General features: G+C 59.5%; 2 protein-coding genes across 2 annotated transcripts; one reads left to right on the top strand and one right to left on the bottom strand.

Moving 5' to 3' along the window:
• Positions 1 to 1,345: 1,345 nt before the first annotated feature.
• ATP6V1E1 (ATPase H+ transporting V1 subunit E1) lies at positions 1,346 to 14,586 on the top strand. The gene is made up of 9 exons (XM_045839024.1): positions 1,346 to 1,496; positions 4,408 to 4,473; positions 6,095 to 6,204; positions 6,628 to 6,694; positions 8,035 to 8,124; positions 8,901 to 8,969; positions 10,760 to 10,854; positions 12,776 to 12,863; positions 14,056 to 14,586. Exons 1-9 carry the CDS (start codon positions 1,464 to 1,466, stop codon positions 14,116 to 14,118), a joined length of 681 nt encoding a protein of 226 aa, XP_045694980.1. The 5' UTR covers positions 1,346 to 1,463; the 3' UTR covers positions 14,119 to 14,586.
• Positions 14,587 to 14,763: 177 nt separating this feature from the next.
• On the bottom strand, positions 14,764 to 24,432 carry SLC25A18 (solute carrier family 25 member 18). Its single transcript, XM_045839023.1, has 10 exons — positions 24,240 to 24,432; positions 22,779 to 23,059; positions 21,769 to 21,891; positions 21,532 to 21,587; positions 21,037 to 21,127; positions 19,146 to 19,264; positions 17,049 to 17,193; positions 16,261 to 16,415; positions 15,894 to 15,969; positions 14,764 to 15,601 (listed from the first exon to the last, which is right to left on the bottom strand). Exons 2-10 carry the CDS (start codon positions 22,796 to 22,798, stop codon positions 15,460 to 15,462), a joined length of 927 nt encoding a protein of 308 aa, XP_045694979.1. The 5' UTR covers positions 22,799 to 23,059; positions 24,240 to 24,432; the 3' UTR covers positions 14,764 to 15,459.
• Between the last annotated feature and the right edge of the window lie 1,085 nt (positions 24,433 to 25,517).

Here is a 25,517-nt window from a genome sequence, read left to right as displayed (position 1 = left end):
AACAGTTGGTGGAACCAGGTCTAGGTAATGGGAATTCATTGTACTATTCTTACAACTTATTATATTTGAAATTTCTTCAAAATTAAAACCTAGTATTAAGAATGTGTGAACCCTTTAACCCACAATTCTACTAATAGGAGTCTATCCTAAAAATAAAGCTTTCCAGCCTTTGCCTTTATAGCTAGGGAGAAAAAAATGGGGTTTGAAGTAAACCCATCTGTAGTAATTTCTGCCCTAATTTTCTGAATAATTCCCTCCAACTGGTTTCTGGGAGCAATGTTAAAAAATGCACAGACCCGTTCAGAAGAATTCCAAATAATTTATGTAGCTACTGCACCCTAAGCGAGATGGAGCACAGCTCCCCAGTCCTTAAGTAATTCCTTCTCAGAGGACAGGATGGGAGTGAGAAACCTGACACCGTCCTTCAGCCAGCCCGTCAAGGTCAACACCAAGAGCCAAAAAGGATGTCGACAGCAGGAATCGCTAGCCTGACCTGATGGCACTTGACGTCTGCGACATTCCTACGAAAAACCTGAAACTCCCAACCGATCATGACAAATTTCCAGCCGAGGTGCATCCTGCAACATACTTAACCAGACCTACCAACACGGTCAAGATCCTCCGATTCCTCCAGAAACTGTCACAGCCGCGAGGACACCTGGGAGACGAGACAACTAAGTGAAATGTGTCGCGGGTGGGACCCTGGGACACAAAAAGAGCATTCGGTTAAAACTAAGGAAACCCAAATAAATCATCGACGTTAGTTAATACACCAATATTGATGAACTCACTGTAACAAATGTATTGCGCTAAGAAGTTAACAATTGGAGAAACTGGAAAAAAATAACATAAAACCTCAGAGTTGCCGTCAAGAAAACGATAAGGGAAACTGTGAGAGGGACAAAAGTATCTGATAACCCTCTGCGCTACTGCTTCTTTGTAAACTTGAAATTGTTCTAAGAATAAAGTCTATTAATGAATCAAAGATTATTGAGTTTGCTGTTTCCATTAAGCCCATGTCAATAAAACACTAAATTCTGGATTTGTCTAAATAAAATATTTAAGCTTCGGACTGGAGAAATCCACGCAGCTCCAATAACTTCGGATGCCAGAACCCCTGACCTTCCGTCTGTTTCAGCGAAAAGGAGGCTGTTGAGGAAAACAGCGACGACAAATTTTTTGCAAATGAAATAAACGGACTCGTGCCGGATCACTCGCGCATGCGCACTTGCGCTAGCCTGGAGGCGGCGGGGGGCGGGGAGACACGGGACCTCCCCGAGCCTACTCTCTTCTCATTGGGTGAAGATGTGCACGTGTCTCGGCCTCGCGATCACGTGACAGGAACAGGAAGCTGGGGTTATAAGGCTAAGGAAAGCGGAACCTGCGCTGGCTTTTCTCCTCTCTTCGTCTCCTTCGGGCGTAAACTCGAGCTCGTCGCGCAGCTGCCCAGCCTCGCCGTCGCCATGGCCCTCAGCGATGCAGACGTGCAGAAGCAGGTGGGGGGCTGGGCGTGGGCCCCGCGATGGCGCGGCGCCCGTCCGAGGCTGGGCCGAGCCAGGCGGCGGGAGGGTGGGCGGGCGCGGCCTCCGGCAGCCCGGGTGCCCAGGAGCGTCCCCGGCCCCCGGGTCCCGTGACCTGACGGTTTGTCTGCGGGAGGGAGTCCTGCCGACCCGGGAGGAGCCCCACTGCTCCTGTGACGGGTGCCCAGTCTCGCGCTCCGCCTGCGTGGCCTCTCGGCCTCCCACTCGGGTCCCCGCTCCCCGGGCCCTTGTGCCTGGTGGCGCAGAGCGTGGCAAACACGGAGGGAAAGGCAAGGGGAAAGCGAGGCTGAGGACGCCCTCTTTTTTGGGCTCCAACCCTGGCGATGGCGACAGCGGAGAGCCGCTCCCGCGGGCGTGGTTCTGACGCCGCCCACTTGACTGTCGCCTTCACCTTGGAGGGGTCGGTCCGCGAGGCGGTGCGTTCGCGTCTGTGCGGAGCTTAGCTCTCCTCCTCACCCGCAGGAGCCCAGCAGTGTTCGGCACGAAGTAGTGAGCCAAGGAAAATTGTTGCCAAGGTTGTGAACGAATGTCCGTTTTGCAAGCGAATAATCAGTCCTAGACAACTGTTTTGTTTTGTTAAGAAATGAGCCATACCTTCACGTCTGTAGGCAGTAGGGCCGTTAAACTGCCGAAGTCTCTCCGCAGAACATGTCCGACTGAGAGAGATTCTGAAACCAGGGTCCTCGGGTTTAGGGGTCACGTTGCCAATGGGTTTTATAAAGAAGGGGTTTAAGCCCTGGCAGTGGATTGAGCACGGGCTGCGAACCAAAATGTCGCAGGTTCGATTCCCAGCCAGGGCACATGCCTGGGTTGCAGGCCATGACCCCCAGCAACCGCACATTGATGTTTCTCTCTATCTCCCTCCCTTCCCTCTCTAAAATATATAAATAAAATCTTAAAAAAAAGGGGGGGGTTAACACTGCAGTTTAATCTCCGCCTGATTTGGAGAACGAAGTGCCCTTCTTTTAGAGGCAGTAGGAAAATTCTGTGACTAAAGCTCACTCGCTGGGTTACGGATATTTTTTGATGAGCAATACAGTGGTTTTTTTTTTTTTTTTTTTCCCCCTTAGGATGTTTCCATTTCCTTGAAAATACCTTTGAATTTTAGTCTTAACCTAACATGCACTGAGAAGAGTGGGGCGTTTCTTCTCCATTTCGGGGGTTCTTATGCTGATCGCAAAGGGAAAGGGTAGCAAAAATGGCCCCTGGAGAATTTCAGGAAAGCTTTCAATAGTCTTACAAAACAGTGGGCTTTTTCAATTAACATTTTAAAGTTTTAGTTGATGTTAAGGAGAGAAAAAAAAACAGCGATTTGTTGTTCCTCTCATCTGTGCAGACCCTCATGGGTTGATTCTTGGATGTGCAGACTGGCGGTCGAACCTGCAGCCTTGGCTGCTGGGACGAGCTCTCACCAGCTGGCTCCCCGGGCAGAGCAGTGGACCTTTGATGAACGTTTAGCACTGCTGCTCGGGCTTTTACTGCAGGAAAAACTTGACTGCAGGAAAAGTGCAATGCCCTGCGAACCAAAGTGTCGCAGGTTCGATTCCCAGTCAGGGTACATGCCTGGGTTGCAGGCCATGACCCCTAGCAACCGCACATTGATGTTTCTCTCTCTCTCTATATATATCTCCCTCCCTCCCCTCTCTAAAAATAAATAAATAAAGTCTTTAAAAAAAAGTGCAGTGCCCTCCTCATACTCCAGTAGAGTGGGCACTAGGACTGAGGCTCCTCTCACTCTTGCTCTTTCGTCTCCCCCCATGTCATAACGTGCTGAAGACTCAGGCTTCCCCAGGAGAAATAGAGAGGTCAGGCAGTGTATTTCCTTGGGCTCTAGGTCATCAGTGGATTAGCTGTTAAAAGTATTTTTTAAAAGGTCAGATTCTTCTGCCTTAGGGGTGGAGTTAAATGTCCTTAAGGGGTTGAGTGTAAACAGGCTTTTTTGACCTGGGTTAAAGTTAGTGCCATTGTAGTGTTTATAAACATCTGACTTAATGACTGTGTTTAGTGAAACTACCTCTGAAAGTCCAGGCTGAGTTCACTGAAGCTTCAAACCGAACTTGGGGGAAGCTGCCATTCTCACCTGGGCCCACGCACACAGGTGTGTGGGGGCCGGTCCTTTCTGCAAGGTCATGGGGTTTTCTGTGCACGGAGCCCTCATGTGGGTGCCCTGGACAGCTCAAGCCTTGAGATTTTGTAAGTACTGTGCAACTTTTAAAATAGACTCCGGCCCTGGCCAGTGTGGTTCACTGGTTTGGGCGCCATCCTGCAAAGTGAAAGGTTGCCAGTTCGATTCCCAGTCAGGGCCCAGGCCTGGGTTGCAGGTTCAGTCTCCAGTTGGGGCACACAGGAAAGGCAATATCTCTCTCCCTCTCTTTCTTCTTCCTTTCCCCTCTCTCTAAAAATAAATACATAAAATCTTTTTAAAAAGATGTTGGAAGATCAAGGGTTAGGTTTCAGAGCAAGGAGGTTGTGATTTCGTGAGTGCAACTGCAGTGGACTGGAAGGGGCAGAGGTCGGGTGGACGTGTGTGGGGAGGAGGGGGAGAGAGCTGGCAGAGGGGGTGCAGCAGCTCTGCACCAGAGTCGGTCGGAGCGGGTGGAGGCGGAGCAGCTGGCTGGAGGGAGACCCAGTAGATCCCAGCCCCTGGAGAGGAGGGTACCCGTGTTACTGAACGTTGCACCTTGGCCACTTGCTGGAGCAGACTCCAGGTGGTAGGTTCCCTGAGCACAGGGACTGTCTGGTTTTCCTCACACACACAGCCTGATGCATCAGACACAGTCAGTAAGTACTTGACTGAATCAGAAAAGACACATTTTCTTCTCTTTTTATACTCAAAAGTAAACTAATCTTTTCTTTTTCCTTACAGATTAAGCATATGATGGCTTTTATTGAACAAGAAGCCAATGAAAAAGCAGAAGAAATAGATGCAAAAGTAAGATTCCATTTTTGAGATTTAAGAAGTTACAAAGCTTTACATTGTTCTACTTTGATAAACAGTAATTAGTAAAATTATTTAACAATGCATTGCGTAGGATTAATGAGAGTACCTCTCATCATGAACATTAAAAACAAGTTTTCCTGTCTGACCTTCTGGTTGCCAGTGAGTCTGCTGCAGTGTTACGTATGGTACGGACGGGACAGTGGTGGCCGGGGAGAGAAGACACAGTCCTTAGAGGGGAGCCCCACAACACACACGCAGGCGACTGCCCTTGGCAAGAACTCGGAGCTTTTGAGGGGCTGGGCTGGGAGTAAAAGACAGAAACCTGTACTTGAACAACAATTAAAATAAAATAAATATTCATGGGGGGGCTCAGAGCTTAAACCGTCCCCCATCCACCACCCTCCCCACAGTGTGGGCCGGACTTGGTGACCACCTTCCAGGGAAAAGGAAAAGGGGTGACCTAACCAAGTGATGTGGATGATGGCTCGGGTCACCCTAAATGTGACCGGGGGAGGACACGCCCCCTGGGCGGTGCTCTCCTCCCCACCTGGGAGTCCTCCCCCAGCACCAGCCTAAGGAACGACAAGACGCAGGCAGACCCAGACTGAGGGAGGGGCTGTACCGTACCGGTGCTCTTCAAAGCTACCAAGGTCATGAGAAACCAGGGAAGAGACAATCACAAGTCTGAGGAGGTTTTGGGGCTCCAGTGACCACATAAGTGGTGTCCTGGGTGATGTTTTGGAACAGAAAAGGATGTTAGGTAGCAACAAGGGGAATAAAATTTGGGTCTGGGTTCATTGTAATGGGCTGGTGTAGATATCTTGGTTTTGACAAATCGTGTATATAAGACGATGGCAAATGGTGGGTGAAAGTACAGTCTCATAAATTTGCAACTTTTCTGTAAATCTAAAAGTTTCCTAACAAAAATTTGAAACATTTCTTTAATTAAAAAACACAATGAATGAATTGATTTTCTCATGGAATCCAGCATTCAGACATTTAACACCTGTGACTAATTGTGATCGTTAAGGAAGGTGTATTATTTTTGTGTTCCTCTTTTGCTTTTTTCATTCATTGATGCTTGTTGCAAAAAAAAAAAAAAAAAAGGATGCCTAGGAAGAACATACGGTAGAAAATGAAACCTCCTGCCTGTTGCAAAGGCAACAGTCAGCACTGAGGAACTGTGTGGCTGTTTCCAGCTGCACATTATTTATACACAGAAAATCTCATTGTTCTTCAGGCAGTAACCCAGACTTCCTGAACTCCAAATTCTGTGTTGTTTGCATTGGCTCTCTACTAAGCAGATGGACTAAACTTAGAATGCGTAGTGATTTTTTTATATACAAAACATTCTACCCGATTATATCTTTTGTAACTTTGTTTCTGGGTACTATGATCCTTGGCCAAACTTTCAGTCCTCTGGTTCATTATTTATGATGGAAATCGCTGGTCTTCCCTTTTGAGTAAATTAGGTGATCATTGAAGACAAGTAACAATACATTTCCTATTTTCGGTCTGAAATAAGGCGATTATAAGCAAGTCCCTCTGCTCACCAGCTGCTTAAAATACAAGTGTCAGAATCTGGTGTCAGGAATGGCTTCGTCCCTGGCAGGCAGAAGAAGAGTTCAACATCGAGAAGGGCCGTCTGGTGCAGACCCAGAGACTGAAGATCATGGAGTACTACGAGAAGAAGGAAAAGCAGATCGAGCAGCAGAAGAAGATGTGAGTGGGCCCTGGTCACAGCGCTACACTGAGGGAGCGTCAGAGTCGGTGGGACAGGAGGACGGAGCGGGCGCCACGCGGGTCTGGGTCGTGTCTTACGTGGGTCGCTCGCTGCCCGCCTGACCTGGGGCCCCCTGCTCGACTTCTCCCCTCGTCTGTGGATGTGGGGGCCTCCGGGGACAGTGGGAAGCTTACCCTGGAGTAACTGATGGGAAATTGTTTGCTACTTGGTAAGCACTTAATGAATGTTTCGTTACCTTTGAGAAGAATGTGGAAGAAATAACCTAAATGTATTTCAGTGGCGCTCTCTTTGGGGTATGTACAAAGAGAAGTGTTTGTGTATGCAAAGGAAGCCACACATTTCTTTCTCTGTGGGTTTTGGTTTTTATGTTGCACCAATTATGTTTTCCGTGCCCTTTGCAGTCAGATGTCCAACCTGATGAATCAAGCAAGACTCAAAGTCCTCAGAGCGAGAGATGACCTTATTACAGTGAGTAATTCACCCCTATGGGTTATAAAATTGTAAAATGTTTATTTGTCTATTATAGAGAATTTACTAGTTACTGTTCAGAATTACCGAAAGAGTTCAGTCAGTCGTATCTAGAGAGAGCATTATGTCAGGAGACCGATGCCCAGGTCAGACATGAGGGAGCCGTGGGAAGGGCTGTCTGGAAGAGGGCAGAGGCCCCAGTGGCGCGGGGTCGAGAAAGCCCGGAGGGTCAGAGTCACAGTCAGGACGAGACCGGGGTCCCTGCTGCTCAAGATTATCGCGGGGGCCCTCAGCTCCCTGTGGGGTGGGGAAGTAAGAGTTTTGTCAGTGTGGGAAAGGAAGAAACAGTGACTGTTTTTGCCAATTTGTTCGTCTACACAGAAAACCCAACATCCAAAAAACAGTAAGAACTAGTAATTAGTTCAGAAGGTAACAGAAAGGCTACAAAGAGAACTTAGAGAAATTAAGTTTTCCTGCATGCCAACAGTAACCAATTAGCAAGTAAAACAGTAGATCGCTCTATATAGCTACGAACACTGTTTCTAATTTTGGGGAATAAATGTAAGTGACAAGACCTCCATGGCAAAAACTGTAACACTTGAATAAATGGAAACTACACCATTCTCTTAGATGATTAAAGAAACAAACCAACGTTGAAAGACACTATTCTCACTAGACGGATCTGGCCAGGTGTCGGTGGTGACACGCTTTACAGGAAGCTGTTGCAGGGGGCTGACTGCCGATTGACTCCCCCTCTTCCAAGTTCAATGCCAAATACTAAATTTCAGGCCGGCCAACTAGGAGAGTGGTGTTTCCATCAATAAAAATGGGAAGTCAGGGCCCTGGCTGGTGTGGCTCAGTGCGCAGGGCGTCCCAAAAAGCAGAAGGGCACGGGCCCGGGCTGCAGGTTCGGTCCCTGGTTTGGGGGGGGTGGCGTGTGAGAGGCCACCAATGGGTGTTTCTCTCCCTCTTTCTCCCTTCTGTTCCCTGTAAAAGCAAATAAATCTTTTGAAAAATAGAAGCGTCTTGTATAACTGTCGTACCAGCTTGCTTTTTGAATCTGTACCATACGAATCTTCCCGCTTCGATCTGGTGTGTGAGTCCGGAACTGATCGCTGATCTGGGCTGTTGCTCCAGACTGGCCTGCAGGGAGCCACAGTGGTGCCTCCTGGGACTCGTGTGCTCGGACACACCCGGTCCATCACGTGTCTCAGAGGACGCGTCGAATGCAGACAGCTGTGAGCTGTGATGCGGGGCACGAGCTGGCACCAGCCTCACGGTGCGTTTTGTGCTGGCTGCCCAGGTGTAGAGATAACTTCTTCCTTTCCCACCCTTTGTAGGACCTCCTCAATGAAGCAAAACAGAGACTCAGCAAGGTGGTCAAGGATACAACCAGGTACCAGGTGCTGCTGGATGGACTGGTTCTCCAGGTATCTGTCTGCATAGGCCAGGTCTGCTCCAGTTTATAGCCACAGAGCCTAAAACACTGACTGGCTTGCCCTGGCTGGGGTGGCTCAGCGCCCGCCTGCGAGCCGGAAGGCTGTATGTGTGGCACATCGGTCCCTCTTCCCCTCTCTCTGAAAATAAAATACAATCTTTGTAAAAAAAAAAAACGAGCTGCAAGAGAGGGCAGCCCCCTTGCTCCTCCGTCCTCGTCCCTTCCTCTGGGGTGCTCCCTCGTCCGACAGAGAACCGCGCTGCAGGAGGCGGCGGGACTGTCCGTGTATCCGGACAGGACTTCGCGCTCACCGCCCCACCACAGCCTCGTCGCTCGTTACGACTCGGGGGTCCGAGTCGCTTGCAGCCTTCAGCTCTCAGTTCTGAAGCTTCGAGTCAGTTTTCCTAGTTTGATGTCACCACTGAAACAGGACTTGCTTTGACTGTTGGGGTTCAGACAAAAGGCTGTACACATTTTAACCCCTTACTGCTTGGCTGCGAGCCCTTATTTTACTCACGCCAATTGCCCGGTTGCTGTGAGGTACGGCTCCCGCAGAAACTCTGTTTCTGCCGCCTGAGCTTCGGGTGCGTTTTTCTGCCTGGTGACATCGGGGCGGTGTCTCTGTGTCCTTCTGTTACGTGCCGTCTTTGGGGAAATTTACAAGGGGGTGTTTTTCGGAACCAGAGGCGAGAACCGTACAAACGCTGTCTCACCGTTGCCCAGCCTGACGGCGCGTGTGCCCACTGACTGCACCCGCTTGCGTTGCAGGGCATGTACCAGCTGCTGGAGCCCCGGATGGTGGTCCGCTGCCGGAAACAGGATTTCCCACTGGTCAAGGTGAGGAGCTCGGAGAAAGAACTCTTCTTCGGGGGGACGGGATGCACGCTCTGAGGGATGGCAGCGCGGCCGTGGGGACGAGAGGGGCCCCAACACGTTGTGGCAGCTTGGGCCCGTGAGCTCAGCCTCTGGTTTCCGCAGGCGGCCGTGCTGCCTTCCTCGTGGGCCCCCACCTCCTTCCGGGGGGCTCGGTGAGGCCCGGTCTTCCGAGAACAGCACCGGGCCGCACTCGCTGGGACCGAGCAGGGCCAGCCCACTGCTCCCGGGCTGTGGCGGCAGGTCCGTGCTGCCTGCTGGCCTCCCCCGGTGACACAGGGGTGTCACTGGGCGCCCGCAAGTTTCTCCTCGAGGCAGACACGGTGCCAGTGCCCCGTGTCCCGAGTAGCTCTCGGGCGGCACCACATCAGAGCTGAGGGAGGGAAGACGGAAGACATGCACGGATCTGCTGGGCTGCTGACACCGTCAGAGGAAAACGTCCGAGTTCCTTTAAGATGTCATTTACATCTGCGTTGGGCTGGACAGAAAGTCCATTGTTTTTTCCATATGATGGCTCTGACAGTGCTTAGTTGTCTTTAAACTTCAGTGTCGTTAGATTGTATTGTGGCAGTTGTCGTATCAGCATGCAGTTAAAGTCAAAACTCACCAAAATTGATAAATTTTTGTGCATCCATTTTAATATTGAAGATGGAAGAAAATAAGCAACATTTTTGGCAAGCTATGCTTTATTATTTCAAGAAAGGTAAAAACGCAACTGAAATGCAAAAAAAGATTTGTGCTGTGATTGATCGAACATGATAGTTGTGGTCTGTGCAGTTTCTTGGTGCTACTGACACTGTGGCCGAGTCACCCTTTGCCGTGGGGCTGTCCGGTGCACTGGGGGGTGCTCAGCAGCAGCTCCGGCTCTGCCCACCAGAAGCCAATAGCGGGAGGCAGCCGACAGACTCAACATGTCTGAGTCAGTGAAGTTATGGGTGAAAATGAAAAACGAGCCTTTCATTCTGTGGAAAAGGCTCAACAGACTTTTTGGCCAGCCCAACGCCAAAGTGCCCGCACTGCTGCTCAGAAACTGGACTTTGCGCTCTTAGATGTTTTATCGCACTAACTGCAACACTGTAGTTAAAAGCCCACTTCCGCCTATAAGAAAACTGGTAAAACGAACACAATAAAAAGTTAATGATTTTAAACACACGGTTGCTTTAAATGCAGGCATTGCTGTGTAACCGTCACCACCATCTCCTCCAGAGTTTCATCTCCTGAAGCGAAAGTCTGTCCCCATTAAACACTCACTGCCCAGCCCTGCCCCACCTCCGGCCTTCTGTCTGTGTGGACTCGACTGCTGTCGCTGCCTCCGCAGGAGGATCATACAGCGTTTGTCCTTGTGTGTCTGGCTCAGTTCCCTCGGCGCAGTGTCTCCCTGGTTCCCCCTGTGCCCCTCGGGCGGCCGAACCCCCCAGTTCGGGCTCCGTCGTCAGGCACACCCACCACCCCACTTGGTTCCTCTAGTCCCCTGTCGACAGACCCCTGGGCCATTCCACCTTTCAGCCGCTGGGTTCATGGGGGTGCACGTCCTGTCGGGGGGCCCAGAGGCAGACCCGTGGGGCCACGCAGTGACTCCGTCCAGCTCGCGGAACTGCCACACTTCTCTGCAGCAGCTGCACCATTTCACGTCCCGTTCTCTGCTCTCTTCTCAAGTCTCTTACCTGAAATCCAGAACTCTTGCACAGTGTGTGCGTTTTTTGAATGCCTGAGTCACAGTTTCCGCTAAGACCGGTGGTTTTCTGCGTTTCCAGGCTGCCGTGCAGAAAGCCATCCCCATGTACAAAATCGCCACCAAGAAAGATGCTGACGTCCAGATTGACCAGGAGGCCTACCTGCCCGAGGAGACGTAAGGAGCCTTTCTGCTTTACATGCCTGCCTCCTGCTGCAAGCCTGGCCCTCGCCTGGGCCTTTGGGGAGGGCGTGTTGTCCGGGGCGCCCTGGTCTCTGCTGGGCCCCGTGTGCTCGTCCTTCTGAGCCAGGGGACACCCTTTGCAAGTCCAACTTCTGAGGGCCCCTTGGTTCCTTCCGTGGAGAAGCAGCACCACTGGTCTTGACCGGGACACGAAGCTGGGCCCAGACCCCGTTCTGTGCTGAGCAGTGCGGCCTCCCACCGAGGGCCCCCAGAAGCAGGACGCAGTCATGTGTGACTGACGGTGAGGGTCCCAGGACAGGGCCTTGCAGAGCCGCCGTGGTCCCTCTGCCGACTGGGGATGGGAGGGTGCCAGCCGGGCGGGTCCTGGGCAGGGCTGCGCCGAGCCCCGACGACTCACTGTGCCGGCAGACCCAGCTGCCAGCCCGGGACGGAGCCGAGCCCCACCGGACGCGGGTCCGCACTCGTGCTTTCCGTGCCCTGAGGGGGCGGAGGGAGGGACCGGGTGACTGGCGAAGGGCTCCGCCCACCAGGAGGTGCACAGGACGGCCTTGAGCCTTACTGCTGGGTGTGGGTTTGACACTCCGCCACGTGCCGGCGACGTGTCCTTGACCCATCACGTGACCTCACAGAGCCCTGATCTGCTAAGTCCATCCAGGCGCTGACAGCTGCCTCTCGGGACTCTGGGAGCTCAGAAGACTTAGTGTCTGCAGCCCCTCCCACGTGCCTGGCGCCGGCCGGGCCTCACTGCCTGCTTCTGCTCCCGCTCCCGGGGCACCGTCACCGCCGGGGCTGCAGGCAGGAGCACTGAGCGGGGCTGTGGTAGAGAGGGGGTGTCAGTCGAGACCCCGTTCCTGTGCCATAGCACCCCTGGGCAGGGCCTAAGCGTAAGGGGCTCTCCCGCTGTGGAGGGCAGGGAGGCTTCTCTGTCGCACGAGTTCCAGTTTTTTGTTCTCGGAGCTTTCAGAATTCCAGATGAGGGCCCGGGGGCTCCTGCAGTGCAGATTTAAAGTGGAGCTTTAAAGATTTTGCTCACCAGCTTTATCATTTTAACAACTCTCTGTAAACCATCTTATAATGAGGTAGGCACCCCGGAGCCGTGTGCAGGGGTCTCCTCTTCCCTCGCTGCCCACTCTGCTCGGACAGCAGCTCCAGGTCTTCAGCAGGGAGCTGAGTGCCACGCCCCTGGGGACAGCCGAGTCTGTCCACAAAACGACAGAGAGGTGGAGCAAAGGACCAGCAGGGAGGGAGGGGGAGAAAGAAAAAACTGGGGTCACGGCCCATTGAAGTTCCCCAAAGAAAGTCTGCGAGGCCTGCCCCAGCCCTTGCCCCACGGCCTGCTGTCAAGAACGACTTGGTAAAGCGAAACTCTGGTGTAGCGAACGGACTCCATTCCCGCGAGGCTCCCTGTGCGAGGATTTGACCGACCCTTGGCCGAGTGCTGGGAGACGGAGGCAGTGGCGGGAGTGGGCAGTGGCTGAGGCAGGACCTCCCGGGTGTGGACTTGCTGCGACACGGGACTTGGCCCCGTCGGAGCCCCCGGTCATCAGCAGCACTGCGCCCCGAAGCCGCGCTCAGACGGGACTCTGTCTGTGCCTTTGCAAACGGGGACTCAGGTGCCCACCTCCTGACGTTGTGGGCTGTTGGCGGTCCCTTCGGGTGGTCGCAGCGAGCCCCGTCGGCACTCGGCCGTCCCTGGTGAGCGACGGTCACCACCAGCTCCACCCCTTGGGGCCTGAAGAGCCTTTTCTACTCCAAGCTGTTGCCTCTGTCCACGGGCCCCTCGCGGTGCTGAGACACTCCACGCCCCAGCACTCTGCTCCGGGGGGGTCGAGAATGTGCCGTGTGTCCACCTGCCTCGGCCCCGCGGGAACAGTCGTTTCTCTGCTCTCCGCAGCGCTGGTGGCGTTGAGATCTACAACGGGGACCGCAAGATCAAGGTCTCCAACACCCTCGAGAGCCGGCTGGACCTCATTGCTCAGCAGGTGAGTGGGGGCTCGGGAGTGGGCAGCCCCTGCTGCTCGGGGCCTGTCGCTCTCTCCGTCCGCACTCCCTTTTCCTTAAAAGGTAGGGCGGCAGCACTGGGGGGCGGCAGCAGCCCCCGACCTTCCTGGCCCCGAGACCGGGTTTGTGCAAGAGGCGGGGTGGGGGTGGTGCACACAGGAGGTGGCTCTCAGGCCAGCTTTGCTCACAGCCAGGAAGTTGGGGGCCCCGAGTTACAGGAGCAGGGTTTGGGGTCAGAACATGGGTCTTGTTCATCGGGGCTTTAATGCACGCACTCACTGCAAGTGGAGATGCCGACTGGAGCTCTTCGCCCATCCAGAACGACGGGAACTGCAGGCGGCTGTGTGTGGAGAGGTCACTGGGGGGCTGCTGCCCCCCAGGGCTCCGCGTCTGCACGAGGGGACGCTCTGGAGACGGCAGGAAGGTGTCGCCCTGGGGAGGTGGCCTGGCACACCTGGGCGTGGGGCGTCACCTCGTGACCTGCACCCGGCAGCTGTGCCCCAGCAGAGCAGCTGGTCGCTGCAGACGGATTTTTTTTTATTTAAATTAAGCAAACTTAACAGTTCTGTTCCGTGGTCACTGACCATGTTTCAGGGGTGAGACCACATGTGGCTCTGCTTAGAAGTCTGGGGTCAGGTCTAGGGGATTTCCAGTTGCCGCAAGGAGCCCCTTGGCCCAACTCGCACCCCCAGCTTTCTGCGCGTCTGTGGGTGTTGGTGAGCACCTGTGGAGTGGACAGTAGGTGGCCCAGAAGGTGAAGATCGGGAAACACGACTGTGGGGGGACTCTTCTCCCCACATCACCGGAGCCTTAGGAACACCCTCCTCGATTTGTAGTGCGTTTGTCCCGTTTATGCAGTCAGTCTTGGCTCCAGATTTGGGACGGGTCAAGGACAGACCAGCGCCCTTAGCTCGGTGGCCCCTTCCTGGCCGTGGAGGGTCACAACCTGGGGTCTGGGGTGACGCGGTGCAGCTCACCAGTGGAGACAGGAGACGGGACTCCGGGTGCGGCAGCGGGTAACAGAGGACGCGGCCGGAACTGCACCCTGGGGCCTGGCAGGTTCCTCACCAGGGTCACCCCACACACTCGGTCCATTTTTTTTTTGAACGTGCCGTTCTTCCCAGGTCTCCCGGCCGACTGCGCTCATGCACTAACGACGTTACTTCCCCGCAGATGATGCCGGAAGTGCGCGGAGCCTTGTTCGGTGCCAACGCCAACAGGAAGTTCCTGGACTAGGCCGGCCGGGAGGCAGGCGCGTCTGATCGCCGGAGAAACGGCCCCGCATGGCGTCCCCTCCGCTGCTCCGACAGCCCCCCGTGTGTCAGTGGGTGTCCCCTGTCCCGTGCCCTTCGCCAGCTGGTGACAGTGGGGGAGCCTCCCCGTCACTGTGACCAGGAACCTACCTCTCGCTTCTCGGAAGGGATCCCAGCTCCCCGCTGGTCCCGCAGCCCCGCGGTGAAGGCTCGGGTGGTGGGTGCGTGGGCCTCGCCGTCTCCCGCTCTCCTCTGCTTCTAGCGCCCCAGCGCCGCGGCCCTGCACGGCGCCCCCGCCCCCTGCCCGGCGTCCCCGCCCCCTGCCCGGCGCCCCGCCCCCGGGCCTGACCTGCAGACCCACGTCCTTCCCGCTGCCCAGGGGCTCCGTCCGCACACGTGACGTGAAACCCCAGCCCGGAGGCTCTATTTATTAAACAGAAGGTTTATGTGAGCTCTGTGGTAATTTGTTAACACGAGTTGTCCAGCTGCCCAGCCCCTGCCGGCTGACGGCTGTGGGTGCCACACCTGTGGGCTCGTGTCGCTGGCGGTCGCTCCTGCTCGCCCCGCGGCATTGCTTCCCGCGCCCCCCCCAACCCCCCAGCTGCGCGCACCACACACAGACGGACGGTCCGAGACAAGACCTGCCCTCTGCGGGCCGACGTCTTTATTGAGGAGATGGTCCTGCAGGCGCTGGCAGAATCAGGAGAGACGCGAGTCTGCAGGGTTCATGGGGAAGGGGCCCACACACCACTTCCTCTCGCTTCCGGGCCCTTGGGTGTTCAGCTGGACACACCGGTAGGGGACCCCGACTGTCAGCTGCAGACCAGGCTGCTCCCAATGCGCCCCCCGACTCAAGCAGGGCCCCTGGGTCCCCAAGGGGCCGGATGCCAGCCCTGCTGCTCAGCTGCAGCCCCACGAGCGGACGGGCTCGCCTGGTCCCACTCCGGGGGCCGACTCGGGACTAGCACAGGCCCTTGACCTGCTTCTGCTTCCTCCGGGAACGAGGGCCTGGACTCGGCCCTCGCCACTCCATTCAGGCCAGCAAAAGTGTGCACTCCCGCTGACGCAGTCACAGACACGTGGGGCTCGTGTGCAGAACAGGGACGCACGGCGTGGGCAGACCCTGCCTCTACGTCCTGTCTGTGGGGTCCCGTGACCAACACGGCCGAGCAGGTGCAGTTCCTGCGGGAGGGGGTGGCCAGTGCGCCCGTGGCCGAGGGGGCGCCGCAGCACGGACTCGGCGCACAGCCTGCGGAGCCGCCCGCTCCCGGCTGCTCCAACCAGCGCCGGGAGCCGGCCGGACGGGACGGCGCTGCATGCGAGTCTACGCGAAGCACCCGAGGAGCCGCTCGCCGATGCCGACGAAGTAGACGCCCTGGGCGATGCCGAAGAGGGGGGCGATGACCAGCGCCCGGCAGCCCGCGCCCTTCAGGAAGGCGGACGGCCCCTCCTGCGCCCAGAGTTTCCTGCGGGAGGGAGGGCCGGCTGAGGCCTGCCACGGGGTGCGGGGGGGGCACCTCTGCTCCGGCGTCTGTGCGTCTGTCCTCAAGCAAGGGGCGTGGGAGCCGCGCCTGCCGGGATGCGTGTGCCGGGACGCATGTGCGGTTCGTGCAGGAGCGGCTGGGGAGTGCGGGGGACACGGAGGAGGAAAGCCCCCGTGCGTCCCGCTTGGGGTTCGGGGGAGGGAAAGGAACCGCGTCCGACGGTGCGGGCCTGGGCGCGGCGACGCCTCGCGGCCTCGCGGGGGCGGGCTCTCACCTGGCACAGTCTCCGATGCCGCTGTAGCTGTCCTCCCCCAGGCCTTTCTTGAGGGTCTGGATTCGTGTTTTCAAAACTAGAGCGAAAGTTACAGTGAGTGGGGAACATCTCGCTCCGGAGTCCTCCTCCCCACACGGAGTGGCCAGGCCTCCTTTCACGGCCGCGCACGTGGGGCTGACGCCCAAGGCCCACGCTCTGGGGCAGACCTGACTGTGGTCACGGGCTGTGACCCGAGGGTTTTAGGTGGGAGGTGCCCCGGCGCTGCCCTGGGAGTGCAGAACTGCGGTTTATCCTGTGAATGACCGCGCAGGTGCCTGACTGGCGAGGCGCATCGACCCTGCAGCCCTTCTGGCCCCGACGCACTCACCGTCCAGGGGGGTCACAGCGACAGCAGCCACGGAACCGGCCACGCAGCCTGACACGAAGGAGTGGGCAAAGGAGGCCTTCCCCACCGGCTCGCTGACCCCGAGGTTGTTCAGGTTGGCAAACAGAGGGAAGTAGATGACGGAGAACGGGATGTCCCTACAGGGAGGAGGAGGAGGAGGCGGCCTGAGCCACAGGCCACTCGGGGCTGCTCCCTGAGGCCACGGGCGGCCCACGGCCAGGGACGAGCCCATGGTTCTGTGCTCCTACCCTGGCACCCAGGGACGATGTGGGTGATGGCACGAGAGGGCACTCCCAGCCCAGCCCACTCCTCTGCCGTCACAGCACCTGCCGCTTCTGATGAGGACCCTGACGCAGACTCAGAGGCTGGGGACGGGACGGCAGGCAGGTGGTGCTGCCCAGGGAACAGAAGACCCCTGGCCTGGGGTATGTCTGAGCAACTGGGAGGAGGCGGGCTGAGGAGCAAAGTAAAACGAGGGGGAGCAGCCTCTCACTGCCTTGGGGGTGACCCACACAGTCCGTTGTGCACAGGACATGCTAGCTGCCCGCGGGCCCCGATCACCCAGTCGCCCTGTGCGCCTGGTCACTGGACACGGGGCCTAGGAGCCCCCTTCCGGCGGCCCGCTCCGTGCGGCCCTGCCCCAGTCTGGACGGAGTCCGAAGCAGCGAGAGGCTCTGAGGGCTCCAGGAGGAGCGCGGGCGGGCAGGTCGGGGCCGCCGCCGCCACCCCCAGGGCCCTTCCGTGTCCCACGTCTGCACGGGAAGCCTCACCTGAGGAGAGTGGCCCCCAGGCCCTTGTAGAGCCCAGCCAGGCCTTGGGTGCGAAGCAGCTCCCGGGCAATGAGGGTGGCGGACGGGCGCTTCTGAGCGGACGGCGGGGAGGAAGGCGCCGAGTCTGGGCCCTGAGGGCCGGAGGCTGGAAGGGAGAAGGGACAGGCCTCCCGTCACCACCCAGGCCCCACACGCACAGGAGGGGCTCCTGCTGCCTGCGTCTGGGACGACTCGGACAGACAGGGTGGCCGCCCTGCCTGGAGTCTGGGGACGGTCCTGCTCCCCGATGACACCGGGCCGGCTCCAAGGACACCTCTGTGGCCCTGCAGTATCCACACGAGGCCTGCCCAGCTCCCCCCGTGGGCGGCTCTGGCCGGCAGCACGCTCACCCTGACGCCGCTGCCTCCCACTCCTCACAGGCTCTGAACCTGTCGGCACTGTGTCTTCCCGTTGGCTCTTTGGGGCGGGAGAACCCCATGTGTCTGCTGCCTCGGGTGTGAAGCAGCCAATTCCTTGTTTAAAAACCAGCTCTTGCCCTGACTGGCGTAGCTCAGTGGATTGAGCGCAGGCTGCGAACCAAAGTGTCGCAGGTTCGATTCCCAGCCAGGGCACATGCCTGGGTTGCAGGCCATGACCCCCAGCAACTGCACATTGATGTCTGTCTGTCTGTCTGTCTGTCTCCCTCCCTCCCCTCTCTAAAAATAAATAAATAAAATCTTTAAAAAAAAACCCCCAGCTCTTCAAACTGCAGCAACACCTCCTCCGGGTAGCACACTGAGGCTAGGGGAGCGTGTCCTCTAGTCCCTGTGCCCCTTTGTAAGAGTTTGACTCTTGAGAGGTCAACCCCTTTCAGCAGAGTAATTCAGAGTTCACACTACGGTAAGTCAGCCCTGGCTGCTGTGGCTGAGTGCGCTGAGTGCCGGGCTGGGAACCAAAGGGTCACCAGTTTGATTCCCAGTCAGGACACAGGCCTGGGCTGCGGGCCAGGTTGCCAGTAGGGGGCGCTCGAGAGGCAATCACACAGTGATGTTCCTCTCCCTCTCTTCCTCCCTTCCCCCTCTCTAAAAGTAAATAAAATCTAAAAGAAATTATTAAAAAAATAGTAAGATGAGCTAAACATCGAATGCAGGGTGGAATTATTTTCTTTCCTGAGCCCACGGGTCCAGTGCCAGCATTTCAGGGGCCGCGAGTCCCAGTCACAAGCACAGGGCTCACCGCCCGGAAACCGGGCGTGGAGACCCTCCGGATCCTCAGTGTGGGAGCAGCTCTCTCGCGCCCCCACGCGGCACCCCTCAGCCACAGCCTGTCTCTCTCTCCTTTTAAAGTGTTTTAGGGACACGACGACTCCCCACCCCAGCTAAGAAGTGCAGGGCTCCCCCCTCAGCTGAGCAAATCAGGTGACGGCGTGCCAGCGCCAGACCAGAGTCCCTCCGGCAGTTCTACCCGCTCCGCCCGGGGCACACGCCGCACACGCACGGGACCGTGGGGGGTGGGGAGGGCCCCCCCAGCTGTGCGGGTCCTCACCGGGCGCTCTGCTTGGCATGGGGCACGCTGGCTCATTGAACTCTGACCCTGGCTTAGCCCGGAGCAGCCCTCAGCCTGCACCCACCCGCCCCGACGGTCAGCCTTTGCTCTCAGCAGACGCCGTGGTGCCACGCCACTTTACCCTCTCCTTTTCAGAGGGACGGGATTCGGCAAAGGGCCAACCTCTCTTTCAGAGGAAACCAGAAGAACAGCAGTGGTCCTCCTCTCCCCTCCTGTGCTGCCCCACTCCAGCCCGGCTGCTGCTACGGCGTGACGTAATACATCGTCACGAGGCCTCCATGGGCTGCGTGCGGAGAGCGAGCCCCATCGGTCCTGCAGGGCCTCAGGAGACCGAGGCTCACGTTCGAGGCCGTGGGTAGGGTCTGGAGTCAGGGGGTGGGGCCTCTGCCCCTCCCGCACCGGGACTCTCGCTCCTGCTCTGGGTTTTGGAGCTGGACTGGGTGGAACCCGGACCAGGAGCCCTGACGTGCAGGTGCCTGCTGACCGAGAGCGTGAGCTGGGTCGCGCAGACAGGCCACGAGCGCGGCCGTGGGGAGCGGGCAGCGGCCTCACCCAGGCGCCCGGCGTCCTGCAGCTGGATCTTCAGCATTTCCATGGGGCAGGTGACCACCACCTGGCACATGCCCGCGCCGCAGCCCGCCAGCATCTCCATCCTCAGGTTCCGCTGCGTCCTGTGGGCCGGGGGTCAGTGCCCGTCAGTCCCAGGCAGCCCCCCGCCCCGTCCAGCCGCAGGGTCCTCGTCCTGTCCCCGGCAGCCGCCACCCACCCACCCTGCTCAGCCCCGGGCTCCCCGAAGACAGGAGGCCGAGTCTGGAGCAGGCTGCAGAAGGCAGCGCCCCCGCGGGAGCTGAATCCAGTCTGCACGGTGGAACTCCCCACCGCAGGGATGCCCCCAACCCCTTGAGTGGTCGTCACCAAGGCAACAGGAGGCACCACAAGAAGAGAAAAGGACTGGGGGCTACTTTTAAAAACATCAGCATAAAGACAGACCCGTGATCCATGCAGCGGAATCAAGAGCCCAGAAACAGACCCCAGCGCGCACGCCCAACCGGCCCCGGCGGGGGCAGGGCCCCCTCGGTGGCTGGTGCGGAGGAGGCTGGACTGCACACGGGAGAGGGAACGCGAGACCCGCCTTAGAAAATGCTCAGGAACCGGTTCCAACGGACGCAGACTTGGATGTAAGACCCGGAACCACAAGAGGAGGGGGAGACGGGGACAGAGCTCCCGGCGTCGGCCGCCTGCAGCAAGAGCGACAGAAGCAAAGACGGACCCACAGGACCTCGGACGGCGGAGCTGCACGGCCAAGGGAGTGCCCGCAGAGCCGGCAGCCGGCCCCTGGGGGGCGGGAAAGGTCGGCTGACCCAGCACATTGTAAGGGGTCAAGGACCTGAATAGACCTTTCTCCAAAGAAGACATTCAAGTGTCCGGCAGGCGCGTGAAAAGAAGCTCACCGTCACCCACTGGTCAGCAGGGAAACGAAAACTGAAACCACACGGAGACACCAGTGCACTCCCGGCCGCACGGCCGTCCGCAAGGAACCCCCACACAGCCAGGGCCGGCAAGGACGCGGACCCTCGCGCACTGCCGGTGGGAACGCGGCCGGGGCAGCCGCTGTGGGGAGCGGTGTGGGGTTGCCTCGAAAAATTAAAAAATATCTACCATGTGATCCAGCAGTTCCACTTCTGGGTGTGAACCCAAAGGAAGCGAGGTCACTGCGTTCGCAGCAGCCGAGACGTGGGAGCAAACCCACAGAAAAGAGGTCAGACGTGTGGTTGTGGGGCGGGGGGGCCAGGGGCAGGGGGTCCGAAGGGCCAGGCGTCCAGTTCCGGGCGACGCCAGCCAAGGACCTGACGTGCAGCCCAGGACTCGAGCTGACACTGTGGGGCGCTGGCGGCTCTGAGCGCGGCGAAGGCTGGACCCTCAGCGTTCCGGCCAGGGCCTCCTAACACGTGTGTCTAGGCATGACGCTGTGTGTCGTCAGTGTGCACAGTGCCGTGTCCCGGCGAGACCTGAACGCTGGCCGGAGAAGGCGGCCCTGGCCAGGGGGCTCGGCTGCCAGGGGCGCCGTCCCGCACACCCAAGGGCCGGGGGTTCAGCCCCCCGGGGTCAGGGGGCCTGCACGCAGCAACCCATCGATGCGCCTCCGTCTCTGTCTCAAACCAACGATGACACATCCTCCGGTGAGGATTGAAAGTGAGAAGAAACCGGAAGAACGTTCATCAGCTACTGGACGGGCACGTGTCCTGCGCAGCCCCGCCCACCCACCTACCCCCCCACCCACCCACCTGCACCTCCGTCCGCCGCCCGTCGGTGCAGAACTCCCAGAGCCCAGCAGCCCCTCGCCCTCCCACCCTGTCTGCCCCCCACCCCACCCCGAGGGGCCCCGCGCGAGCCGCCTCCGCCCACACACAGATGGGGGGGGGGGGCCGCGGCCCGGCCGTACCCGTCTCCCAGGAGCAGCTGCCGCAGGAAGTCGTTGGCCGCCAGCTTGATGGCCTTCTCCGGGGTGACCAGCGCGAGATTCACGGCGGCACCTGGACAGGGCGGGCCGAGGAGGCTCGTCCCTCGTTTCACTGGGATGAACAGTGTTCCGGCCGCGCCGCCCCCTCCTCCCGCCTGGCTCTGCGCCCCGGCCTTGCGCCCGCTCCCCGCAGGAACGCCCGGCCTGTCGGTTCTGCCTCAGCAGCAGCGAGGGGAGCTGGGGGCGCTGCGACGCAGGGTCGTGCTGGGATGGGGCCCAGGGCGCCCCCAACCTCCCCACGGCTGCCCGTGTCACCGGAGGACCAGAGCGACCAGTCTGGAGTCACTGGGCAGCCAGGCTGTCCCAGGAGTTCCCCGGGCAGAGATACCACCCCCCCCCCCGTCTGTGACCCCGCCATGAGGGGGGACCCCCGGCTGTGCCACCCCCTCCAGCCACGCCCAGGGCCCGGGAGCCCACCTCGGTACATGCCCAGGAAGCCCTCGGCCCTCGCTGTCTTCACCAGGCAGTCCGTCCTGGAGGCCGGGCCGAGAGGACGTCAGCGCACGTGGGGGGCCGCCCCCGCCCCCGCCCCCGCTCGGAGCCCCGTCCTGCTGGACTCCCCCGCACAACCCCCCTCCCCCCTCCCCCGGGGTGCTCACCCCCCGCAGAGACGGCCCGGGGCCCCTCTCCTCGCCCCCCGGCCCCGGCACCTACATCCCTCTGTACGTGTCCGTCCCGTGCTGGTTCTGAAGCCGCGTCTTGGCCAAGTCGATGGGGAACACACAGGTCACCCCCACGAGCCCCGCCACGCCTCCGTTGATGAGTTTTGCTGTGACGCTGGGTCGTGGGAGGAGGGGCGCAGGGTGAGAGAGGGAGGGGTTCGGGGTGAGAGGGCGGGGGCGCATGCAGCTGAGACGCCGCAAGGGCTTCTGGGAAGGACGCCCCAGGGGTCGCTGGGCGGCAGAGCACCCCTTCCGAGCCGTCCCCGTCCAGGGCCACGGGAGGACACGGCTTCCAGCACGCGGGGTTCCGTCTAGAGCCAAGGTCAGCGGAAGTGACCCCGGTCCCGGCGGCACCGAGGAGAGCAGGCCGGCCGTCTCCTCTCTGACCCGGGCTCCCCGCCGCGAGCCGCCCAGTGCGTCTGAGAGACGCAGCCCAGACACGTACAAATTATACTTAATCACATGTGTGAACGTGTGATTATTTTTACAAACCCTCACCTGAGGCCATTTTTTGCATTGTCTTTAAAAAAAAAAAAAAAGTTACTCACTTTCAGAGAGCGGAAGGGAGGGGGAGAGGGAGAGAAACACGGTCTGGCTGCCTCCTGAACACCCTCGACCTGGGGGGACCTGGCCCCAAACCCGGGCCTGGGCCCTGACTGGGAACTGAACCGCCGGCCCGTCGGTGCACAGGCCAGTGCGCAATCCACTGAGCCTCGCCAGCCAGGACTTGCCTTTTTTCCCTCCTTTTGCGAAGTGAGATAGGACGACAGAAATACCGATTGGTTGCCTCCCACACAGGCCCTCTGGTCCTGGGATGCCGCTGCCACCAGCGGGGCCACGCCGGTCGGACACCTTCCCGCCCACAGGAAAGGGGTCTCTCTCGCCGCTCCCGGGCCCCCAGTTCGCACTTCAGGGACTGGAGGGCAGCTGAGTGATGTCGCTACCACAGCAGCTCCGCCCCAAACCCCGCCCGGGGACGGGGCTGTCTCGGCCCCAGCTTACCTCAAATCCTGCTTGGACATCCTGTGGGTTGGGGGCAGAGGACTCGGGGGCTCCCGGGGTGCGAGGCTGTTGTGCCGCTCCTCAGGGCAGACGTCAGCCGAGGCGGAGCGGCGGAGTCCGCGCCCTCGACTCCGGCCCACCAAGGCAGGGTGCGGAGAGCGGGCGTCGGCGGCCAGAGGCTGGGGCCACCTCCCAACAGGTCGCAACCCCTGGGGCTGCAGCCGGCGCCTCCTCTGGGAAGCGACCAGACCAGCACCGACCTCCTGCCGTGGGACCCACACCTGCGATGGGACGGAGCGTCACGAGCCCACTCACGCTGCCCACATCTTCTGTGCCCTCCCCCCACTACCTGGGGGACTCTGGGGGCGGGACCAGGACAGAGAGGGAGGGAAGCACGGGCCCCGGCCGGCTCAGGAGAGGGATCCTGGGCTTTAGGGAGAGCAGCCCGGGCCACGGGGGGCGCTGGCGGGTCTGGAGGAGGGGCTCCCAGGGCAGCTTGGAAGCCCCCCTAGTGTCCAGGAGCGACAACGAAACGCCCGAGTCCTGAGGTTGCGCTCTGGGTCTGCAGGCGTCCCCCAAGCTCCTGGCAGCCCTGCGGGAAGGCTGGGCTGCGGAGGCCAGCGGGCAGGCGGGCGGGCCTCGATGCGTCTGGGGAGCAGGGAGCCGCGCACGGACGGCCGAGCCACCACAGCAGCAGCCGGTTCACGAGAGCACGGCCCAGAGCCGGCTGGGAGAAAGTCGCCGTCCGGGGTCTCCCAGCCACTGGCCTCAGTGGGGCCACGGGGTGCCCCCACTGCCCCCAGCTTCCTCAGCTCTGCTGTCAGCAAGGCCAAGGGCACTGAAGCGCTCGCGTGGGCCCCGGACCAGCCCCCCCAACACTGGACCGCCTCCCCACTGTGCATGCAGGCCCGGCCCCTCACCCCCACGGGCAGCACCTCCGGGCCACGGGGTCTCTGGCCCCGGAGCCTCGCCCACACTCCCCATCTCCCCGGCGACTCATCAGCGGCTCCACCTCCCTCCCACGAGTCCCCCCACGCTCCCCGGAGTTGCCCAGGAGCCCTCCTGGGACCAGCTAACACCCAGTCCCCGAAACTACCGAGTTGCGCCACGACCGTTTGTGCGCGGTCTGAGCGCCAGTCGAAGGGGTTGGGCACCTGAGCGGGGCCTCGGCGCTGCCTCCCGGGGCCCCACGCGGGGCCCTCCGGCGCACACCTGTGCCTCGGGGCCCAGGAGGGCGGCTCCTTGCGGCCCGGCCCGTCCGGGGTCGCCCTGTGACCGTCCGTGCTCCTTGGTGCAGGGGCTGCGCCACAGCCAGGCCCCCTGCTGTCCCCTCCTCTGACCAGCTGCCTCCTGACCCGACGGGGCCCGAGGCGCCCAGGTAGGAAGCTGCCCCCTCCGCCTTCTTTGCTAGAAGGGGGTCTTTTCCTCTCACTCTGAGCTTATGGTCCAGACAACACTCACCTGCTCTCAGGAAAACCTTCGACTCCTCTGGGTGCCGAGGCAGAGGGCAGGTCGCTGCTGAGCTGCGCTGGGGGCTGGCTGCAATCCTCCTGTCGTCTGCAGTCCCCCCTTCAAGCCCCCGGAAACCCCCAAGAGGTTCAGCCCAGCCCTCTGGCCCCAGGTGGCTGTGACTCGTGGCTGGTGTGATGGGGACAAAAACCGAGGCTGGGGTTTGCTGAAAACCCTGGGGGGGGGGTCATGGGACACAGATCTGGAGGTCAGGGAGAACAAACAACAAGAAATCGATGGAGCACACACACTCAGCCAGACGTCTGGTGCCAGGAGCTGCCCTCTGCTCCTCAGATGCGGGCACCTTTCCAGCTGCAGGCGGCCGGCTCTGCGTCTCCTGTGGTGTCCAGGCGTCCCCTCTTTGGGGATGCGTGCACCTGCGGAGGGCTGCCCACAGGGCGTCCCGTCTGAGCTGTGATCCAGCCGCTTCTTAGGGGCAAACTGTCTAATTTGGGGCAAGCACTAAGTCCGTGCGGGGGAGATGAGAAGACCGGCGAGCCGCATGGGGTCTGCGGAGAACAGGAACCTGTCGCCTGGCCAAGGGTTTGGGAGAGAGACCTTGGTCTCAGGAGCCCCAGGTTCAAACCCCAGCTCCCAAGTTAACAGCGACCTCACTTGAGGCAAGCTGCTTGACTAGCACCTGTCTGCACCCACAGGGGACCAAGGGGCCCACATGGGACAGAGGGACACGCTTCGGGTCTGCTGGGAGGGGGGCAGGAGAGCTGGGCAGCCATCGCGCTCTGGGACAAGGCTGCTCGTGACCTTGAGGCTAGGGCCATGCGAAGGCCACCGTCGGCTCAAAGCCTGTCCCATCCGGGAGAGCAGTGGCTGCAGGCGGCCTTTCCCAGGGCGCACACCTCTAGGGGGCGCTGGCTCATCTCTGTACAACGTGGGTGCTGGAAGGTGGTGGAGGCTGGGGGCCTTCGGTACAAGAGCCAGAGCTGGGGGTTTCCAGCCACTTTCCTGGCTTGTATTTCAGCCCATTTTGCAGTTTAAGTTTTTGCTACAAGTGGACTGATCCTTAGTTGGACAGGGGACAAGATACGCACAGGAGTCCTTAAAAAAAAAAAAAAGAAAAGAAAAAGCCGATGCCGCCGGAGAACGGGTCTGCCCACCACGTGCACAGACCCGGCCGGGGAGCAACTGCGGGGCTGGACTCCGGGCCGAAAGGCCAAAGTGCCTCTTGCCCAACAGCGCGAGGACAGGCCAGCCGCCTCCGCAGCAGGGCTG

This window comes from Phyllostomus hastatus, unplaced genomic scaffold (assembly GCF_019186645.2).
Source record: "Phyllostomus hastatus isolate PE091 unplaced genomic scaffold, TTU_PhHast_1.1 phas_contig_29, whole genome shotgun sequence".
Lineage (NCBI taxonomy): Eukaryota > Metazoa > Chordata > Mammalia > Chiroptera > Phyllostomidae > Phyllostomus > Phyllostomus hastatus.
The sequence above is the reverse complement of the archived record's forward strand: the minus strand, read 5'-3'. Positions and strand labels throughout refer to the sequence as shown.